General features: G+C 36.9%; 1 protein-coding gene across 1 annotated transcript; it reads left to right on the top strand.

Moving 5' to 3' along the window:
- The first annotated feature begins 2896 nt into the window (after positions 1–2896).
- On the top strand, positions 2897–6461 carry LOC117991431 (uncharacterized). Its single transcript, XM_034979030.2, has one exon. The coding sequence runs from the start codon at positions 2897–2899 to the stop codon at positions 3635–3637; it is 741 nt and encodes a 246-aa protein (XP_034834921.1). The 3' UTR covers positions 3638–6461.
- The last annotated feature ends 2719 nt before the right edge of the window (positions 6462–9180 follow it).

Here is a 9180-nt window from a genome sequence, read left to right as displayed (position 1 = left end):
GCACAGCTACGTAGCCCCGCAATATGGGGGACGATAAAATCCTAATATTATTCCTATATTTCAGTTCGCTAGTGGGCCGGCAGTAATTGCGCATTCTCTGTTAGACGTGATATAGTTTTATGGTTATTTTTGAGCGTAAAAGGGGTTCGCTGTAAAACGACGTCATAGGAAGTAATAGCGTGTGGCTTCAGCGATATCCAAAATGGCTTCTGGAGTTCTGGATCATATTCTTTTTTAGATTTTTTTTTAGATATTTTTACGATCATAGAGAAGCTTAGGGCAACTTTTTTATTCCAAAGGGACATTTAGAAAATGATAGGCAGTATTCTTTATCCATACTACCTATGCGAAAGTGTGTCTGTCTGTCTGCTAGCTTTTTACACCCCAGCCGTTTATACAACGATTTTTACGATTTTAACGGACGGTACAGAGATAGCCTGAATCTTGGGGAAGGACATTCGTTCTTAAAAACCCAAAAATCTAAATCCACATGGAAGTTGCAGGCAATTTGATACAGATATGTAGCTTACACCCTGGAGACGGCTCAGAACTTATAAAGCTCACATTTTCATGGTTTACAGTGAGTCTTCCATATCCCTGGTGGAGTGGTACCATCGAACACCTCGTGGTACAAGCTCGAGTGGAGGGCACACGTCCACGTGGGCGTTCCCCAACTAGGTGGACGGACGTAACAAACACGCCGTCTCCGTGTGTGCACATAATGCCATCAACAGAAGTCGCTGGAGGGAGATCGCACGAGCAGCAGTGAAGAGTTCATAGCCACGACCACCCTGTCAAGAGTGAACGATTGAGAAGAAGAATAAGAAGCCCTTCCAAGTTAGCCCGCTTCTACCTTAGGCGGCATCATATCACCAGATAAGATCGCACTCAAGGGCTAAACTAGTAATGGAATTTAAAAAGGTGGAGTCGGCATTGAGTCTATGTAATGTGCGAAGACTTTTATATAATCGTAGTCAAAGTTAAGTTAAATATAAGGCCGTTAACATTTGAACTTGCGTGCATTAACCCATTGTGTGGAGTTAATTTACTCGGAACAGTAAAACTGGGAAACTGTGCCCCATCACGCGACGCCACCCCGTCCTGGCCCGGTAAAGTAACCATGCAAATGTTTTAATACTCTTTTATTATACCTTTTCACCTTTTTAACTACGAGAGAGGTGTATTTTGTCATATTTATGGTAACGCTAGTGTTAGGTACTACGTCTATTATGTTATCATGGACGCGAAGTAGCCATAGCATTAGCAGAGTGAGCTAGAGTCAGGGAACTCTCGGTTTGATCCTGAATCGACGATATATCAAAATATATGGTGACGTGAAATCAAGGAAAAATAGGGCAACCTAGTGTTAAATGTACTGAAATTTTGACGCCTGACTGACGTCGCGTTTTGTTAGAAGTTCCCTAAGTTCGTGAACTGTGATTAGGGTGCGTTTCAAAAAATCACTACCCCTATAATAAATTGTGAAAGTGTGTTTGTTTGTTGGTTTGTCCTTCAATCACGTCGCAACGGAGCAACGGATCGACGTGATTTTTTGGCATGGGTATAGTTTGAGAACTGGAGAGGGACATAGGCTACTTTTTATCTCGGAAAATCAAAGAGATCCCACGGGATTTTTAAAAACCTAATAAGCTAAACAGGGAACTTGTAACAAAACGTCGAGACTGCGACGTCACTGGCAGATGTCAAATTTTACCTACATTTATGCTCAAAGAACTTCCATATACTACTACGTAGCCTATGAATCGTCTATTTAAGCCTATTTTTCTTCGATTTCACGTCATCCATAGCCTAATATTTGACATTGTGTCGATAGGGGAGCAAACCCAGAGTTCCACAGATTTCCCTCACTCTAGTTTACTCTGGCTAAACTCTAAAGACGACTATTTTTGGTAGGTATCTACGGCCGTTATCGCATCTTGTTGTAACGCCAATCCTTCATGTATTTATTCACACACGTTTCTAAGCAATATTCTACGTGACGTATCTCCTAAATTCACCCTTTACGTGAATGTATCTTATTTTCAGGAAAATTCAAAGAGCTCTATGGCGCAACGGCGTGAATTTCAGCCTCGAAACTTAAAAATCCCAAGTTTGGTTCTTTGTTTTGTTATCTGCTTTCTGTAATCCGTCACTCCAAATCTGTCTCAATCTTGTCTCAATTTTCATAACGCGTCAACTGTAAGTGTTTCCTACCTTGTTATGTGTCCAGATAACCTAGGTCAAATCCCTTCTACTACCTCACGCACTAGGTCATGAGTCCAGCGCACTGTCAGCAAGATATTACCTCGTTGCCATACGTGACTCCAACTAATTGGGAAGTCAAAGTCAAAGTCAAAGTCAAATGATTTATTCAAAATAGGTAATAAATTACGCTTATTGATGGTCTGGTATGGCGTTAGATTTGTAAGATATAGTGGTGATAATTATAACGCAAACTTAAAACTAAAGCTACGAGGGTTCCAAACGCGCCCAGGTCTAAGAAGAGCCCACAACAAACTCAGCCGGGTATTCTTTTTATTATCACCACTTTACAAAATTATTGAAACTTATTAGAACTATCACAATTATTTTAGCTTTTAGGATTTAGCTACATTTTAATATTAAGGAATTTAAACCAAGTAACAGATGTGAAGAGGTGCATTCTGTCGTCACTCGTCAAACCTCAACGCAGTCTCTTAGTTAGGTTAGATTAGATTAGATTTCATCATCATCATCATCATCATCTTTACCATGGAAAGGCATAGATGATAATACACCTATTTGCAACGTATCCACGCCCAGAGGCAATAAGAGACAAGCGACAAAGTCACCCGCGGAGATTCAGCGCAGCGTGCCTCTTACAAGGGAAGATATTAGTGACATCGTCCGGAGCACTATGCAAGCTAAGTTTGATGATATGTTGTCAAAGCTGAATAACACTCTCGTTAATGCATTGAATGACAAATTTAAACCAATGCAGAACGAAATGGTAGAGATAATAAAGTCAATGGAACACATGAATGAACAATTCGAGGAAGTACTCATGGAACATAAAACTACCCAAGAAACTATGCACGCACTCAAAATTGAAAATGACAATTTAAAATCAACAGTTTCTGAGCTTAATATTAGACTTATCCAATTAGAACAACATTCTCGAGCCAAAAACATAGAAATACAATGTGTACCAGAAAAGAAGCACGAGAATTTAGTTAATGTCGTCACCGAGATCGGAAAGGTCATAAATTGTAACGTCAGTAAGGAGCAAATACTGACCTGCACCAGAGTTGCCAAATTACAACGTGATACAAATCGCCCACGTTCGATTATAGTGGAATTGGTCACTCCAAGGTTGCGTGATGAAATGTTAGCTGCCGTTATAAAATACAATAAGGCCAACCCGAATGACAAATTAAACAGCAACCTGATTGGAATTCATGGATTTAAATCGCAAATATATGTCACTGAGCACCTCTCCCCTGCTAATAAAGCTCTACACGCTGCTGTGAGAATTAAGGCTAAACAGATGAAATACAAATTCGCTTGGGTTAGAGGCGGCCGCATATTTGTACGCAAGGATGAGGAATCAGCATATATTTGGATTAAGGATACTTGCTCTTTAGACAAAATTATTTAATTGTAAAGAATTTAATATCTATAACATTGCATGTAATGGTTGTTAATTTTATAAAATACGCGAAGTTAAAAGTTTACTACCAAAATGTCCGTGGCTTGCGTACTAAAACTCACAATTTTTATACTCAAATTTGTTGTAATAACTATGATATTGTAATACTTGTAGAAACTTGGCTGAACGATAACATCTCTACACATGAATTATTTGATAACAGGTATGTAGTGTATAGAAGAGACCGTAAGATTACAAATTATCACAACAAGAAAGATGGTGGAGGAGTTTTGATAGCTATTAAAAATAAATATGTGTCTAAACGTATGTATAACTGGGAAAGTGATTGCGAAGATGTGTGGGTAATTGTCGATGATTGTGCTAGTAAAAATCATAAATATCCAAAGCAAATAGCTCTATGCGCCATCTACCTACCTCCTCCAGTAAGTCAGAGCATGCTTGATCAATACTTAGATAAATGCAACTCTGTGTTCGAGCAAAACTTTCGTACTTGTATAATCGGAGATTTTAATATGAGTTATATAAATTGGGCTTTACTTAATGATAATAATGATAGCTATGTAATATCTGGAATAGGAACACATTTAGTTGACTTTTTAAACCTATATAAACTTCGCCAAGCTAACAATATTCCTAATAAATCGAACCGAATATTGGATTTAGTGCTTACAAACATTGCCTGTGAAGTTCTCACACCATGTAATCCTCTTAGTGTCATTGACCTTTTGCATCCACCTTTGGAAGTTGTCTTGTTTATTACAGAAAATATTAAACTCCCCTATAATATAAATATCCTTATGCCAAATTTTTATAAAGCTGATTATGATGCTATTTGTAAATACTTGCAAGGTCAGGATTGGGAAAATATATTTCATGGATCTAATGACGTTGATTCTATGCTAGACGTGTTTTATGATATTTTACATGAAGCTATTCAAAAGCTTGTCCCACTTACTACTAAGGGTAAACAAAAAAAAATTCCTCCTTGGTTTGACCGTAATCTAAGAAGAACTCTAAATGAGAAGAATGCTTTGAGATGGCGTTATAAACTTTACAAAAATCCTATGGACGAAATTTCTCTTAAATTAGTTAGTGATAGGGCTTCTCGTCTTGCGACAATTAAGTATAATCAATATGTTAAAGACATTGAACATGGTATCATTAATAATCCTAAACTATTCTGGACATTTATAAAAGGTAAGAAGGGTGGCAAAGGAAAATATCCGGCTAATATGAGTAATGGGGAAACTGAAACAGCTGATGGCACTACTATATGCAACTTATTTGCCGAACAATTTTTGCAATCGTTTAACGCTAACTGTATAAACTCAATAGGAAATGAATCCACCATAGGCTTACAACATATACACAATTATGGCCTTTCAATAACAATACCTACAATATCATTCGAAAACGTGTTAAAATCCCTAAAAAGCGTAGATCGTGGAAAAGGTGCTGGTCCTGATGGCATACCGCCTATGTTCATAGCATCGTGTGCTTCAGCTTTGGCTACGCCACTGTGTACTATTTTTAACAAATCGTTAACCACTGGTATATTTCCAAAAGCATGGAAGTCAGCAAAGGTCGTCCCCATTTATAAATCAGAAAAAGATACCCTAGTCCAAAATTATAGGCCTATTTCAATTCTTTCCACTTTTGCTAAAATATTTGAATGCATGGTTTGCCCTCTCATACAAAACCACCTCAAACATTTTCTTACTATCAACCAGCATGGATTTATTAGTTCCAGATCCACTAGCACAAACCTAGTAACTTTTACTGAAACTCTCGTCAATGCAATTGACAACAATAGTCAAATTGACGTTATATACACGGATTTCAGTAAGGCGTTTGACAGTGTCCCACATGAGATTCTTGTTTCAAAATTAAAGGCATATGGTTTTACTGGAAATTTCCTTGATTGGCTAAAATCTTATTTACAAGATCGCACATTCTTCGTAGTCGTTAATGGATACCAATCCAAAGTTTGTAAGATTTCTTCCGGTGTACCCCAGGGTTCACACATTGGTCCTATATTATTCAATGTGTTTATCAATGACATCTCTAATTGCTTTCAATATTCATCTCCATTTCTGTATGCTGATGATTTGAAATTTACCAGAAAGATTAATGCTGCTGATGACTGCATGCTTTTACAAAAAGACCTTGATGCGTTGATTATGTGGTGCTGTGACAATAAAATGATGTTAAATAAAAAGAAATGCTTTTATATCAAATATACAAGGAAATTAAAATCTGTTAACTTTGACTACCACATAGACGGGCATAAATTAGACGAATTGGAGACTATAAGAGATTTGGGAGTAGTATATGACCAAAAGTTGACATTTGTCCCACATATTGAATATATTACTAAACGAGCGTCGAGGATGCTTGGTTTTGTTATTAGAAATGCTAAAGTATTTAAAAATATTCGCACAAAAAAGCTTCTCTACAATAACTTAGTCAGGAGTATCGTGGAATATGGTTCAGTGGTCTGGAGACCTCACTATGCAACACATATTTTGAGACTTGAACGCATCCAAAAAAGATTCCTTTGGCACCTAGCTACTAGTGTTGGAAAAGGTAGTAGAAATTTTGCATATAAAGAAAGATTGTCTTATTTCCAAATGTATTCGTTAGAAAAACGTAGGGAACTTTTAGATCTGCAATTCTTGTATAAAATTTTTAATGCTAAGATCGACTGTCCTCAACTATTGAGCAGGTTCAAATTTAAGGTTCCTGTCCATTATCCACGTAAACCCATTACACCACTTTGTCCACCGTTGTGTAGAACTGTCCTTGGCGCCAATTCTCCTGTCTCTAGATTATGTAAAACTCTTAACCACCACAGCTCTGTCATTGACATTAATTCTGACTCTTTATATAAGTTTCGGGAAAAGATCTTTGCATATTGGACGTCTTGAGTAGGAAGTATTATCTTTAATTTTATTGATGTTTGTTTTTTATTTTGTCACATATGTTTGTAAATGTTGTATTAACTTATAATTGGCGACTGCACTTAGTAAGTAATATTTTCAGAATTAAGTTTTTTTTAAAATGTATTAGTGTAAGTAGCCGTTAGTTAATTTAACAAATAAAATAAAATAAAAAATAAAATCATCATCAATCCGCACATGGCCAGCGTGGTAGACTATGGCCAAAACTGTTCTCACTCTGAGAGGAGACCCGTGCTCTGTAGTGAGCCGGCGATGGGTTGATCATGATGATGATGATGGTGATGAAACGTTACAGGATATTTTCTGGTATATTTGATGACGCAAACACCCCATTCCCCTCGACTCACACCATGTTTAATCTTTTATGCATTAAGACACAAGCATCCCTTCAGCCTTTACCCGTCCCATCCCATCACACACTTTATTATGCTTTTGAGGGATGAAAAAATATAAAAATGTAAGAAAAATGTTATTATAGGAAAACGTCAAGACAATTTCACGGGCCGCGCCTTGCTGCCGGCTATGTGCCTCCAACGATTGGAAATGGCAAACTATTTAAAACTAACTTGGCGATAAGTTATTATGTTGGTAGTATTATTGTTAGTAGTTGATAGTCTATGACTTCGTGGCGTCGCCCGGTTCAGGGTACTAGCTGAAAATCTGCGCGGACAAGGCTACCTTGGCCCGTGGCGAAAATCAGAACTAACGTTGCCGTCAAGTGTACCCTTTGTTCTTGTTTGAATATTCTAAGCCTTTGTTCTCCAACAGCGCCCCCCTGTCATTGTCATTCAAGTACCAAGAGAGCCTTAGAATAGAATAGAATAATTCTTTATTTGCATAATGTGGTACATAAGATGTTAAATCTAAGAAACAGTCCAGCACATTAGCCATGGCGGCGTACAAATATAGTTAACAGTTGTGATTATTGAGTGTGACTAAATATTTGTTTATAAAATACAGGCAAATCATAAAATTAAACTTAAACTAAAATGTCAAAACCAAGCGAATATAGGCACTGTAATAAGCTTTTTTTTTTTAAATAATGTCCAACAATAGAATGTCAAAAACGCTTTATATCATGTTGGAAGAATTCTTCTAAGGCTTCATTTTTTAAGGCTAAATGAAAAATGTCTAGCTGTGAGTGTTTTTATGTCAGATGGTAATTTATTAAAAAAAATTATTGCCATGGCGTGACAGTTTTTGTTGAAGAGTGTTGTTTTTGGTAGTGTTGTAAAAACTAGTTTATCTGGATTTCTCATTGAACGCAGTTGCTTTGTGTCCCGCATGGCTGTGAAATTGTGCATATTCATTTTTACGAATTTCGAGATTGCCGCACTATGTTTTTGTGCGTCAAGGCATACAGCATAATGCTGAGCTGGGACCCATTTTCGGGTTGTGCCTCACATGACAGTTTGTTCCGGCGCTTCATTAGCTTGAAGCGCGTTGGGCTTATGCTCAGGTGGAAGAAGCGCCAGAATAACCAGATCTTAGTTTTAAATAAGATGTGATGTATGGCACAGTTTGGAATATAAACGTCTTTTCTTTCTTTCAAATATAGTTCTTGTTATTTGTTCTTGAAATTTTCATTATTTGCTGTTATTATATATATATATAGATATAGAAATACACATCCCGTGAAAATTTCAACTCTCTACCTACTACGGGTCACGAGATACAGCCCGCTGACAGACAGACGGACGGACGGACAGCGGAGTAGATTAGGGTCCCGTTGGCACCCTTGGGGTAAGAAACCCTGAAAAGGTTTATTTATTACTAGCTTATACTCGCGACTTCGTCCGCGTGGACTACACAAAGTTCAAACCCCTATTTCGCCGCCTTAGGGGTTGAATTTTCAAAAATCCTTACTTAGCGGACGCCAACGTCATAATAGCTACCTGCATGTCAAATTTCAGCCTGATCCGTCCAGTAGTTTGAGCTGTGCGTTGATAGATCAGTCAATCAGTCAGTCAGTCAGTCACCTTTTCCTTTTATATAGTTAGGTAACAATTGGGGAAGTATCTAAATAACCAGGCTATGTAGTATTTTTTAATTATTTACCCATAAATATTTAATGTACCGCTTGGAGCAAAACAAAATTTCATAAATAATTCATATCCAAATCTTCCCAAAGATCCTGAGGCGCGCCCACTAGCGCTGTTATCAAAACAATTGTTCCTAAAATATAATGACCACATTCCTACTTGTAATTACTTATCATTGCAAATTTTGACGAAATTTGGCAGGTATAGATTTTTCGAAATTCAACCCCCAAGTGGGTTAAATAGGTGATGAAAGTGTGTATGAAATTCCGTCATTTTTCAAGTTATTTGCATCAAAATTTGCAAAAAAAAAAAAAAAAAAAAAAAAAAAAAAAAAAAAAAAAAAAAAAAAAAAAAAAAAAAAAAAAAAAAAAAAAAAAAAAAAAAAAAAAAAAAAAAAAAAAAAAAAAAAAAAATTGGTATTTGGGTTTTCGGTCACAAATAAAGAAATACGTGTTCCAGGATTTTTGGAAACTCGATTTTCTAAATTTCACCCGAGCCACGCCGGGGCGGGTCAGCTAGTCTTTTTATA

Source organism: Maniola hyperantus, chromosome 19 (assembly GCF_902806685.2).
Source record: "Maniola hyperantus chromosome 19, iAphHyp1.2, whole genome shotgun sequence".
Classification (NCBI taxonomy): domain Eukaryota; kingdom Metazoa; phylum Arthropoda; class Insecta; order Lepidoptera; family Nymphalidae; genus Maniola; species Maniola hyperantus.
Note: the sequence above shows the minus strand (reverse complement) of the source record. Positions and strands in the feature narration are given on the sequence as shown.

Bases quoted from the DNA above. Each gene is read 5' to 3' on its own strand.
- LOC117991431 (XM_034979030.2), top strand. From the start codon at position 2,897: ATGCAAGCTAAGTTTGATGATATGTTGTCAAAGCTGAATAACACTCTC.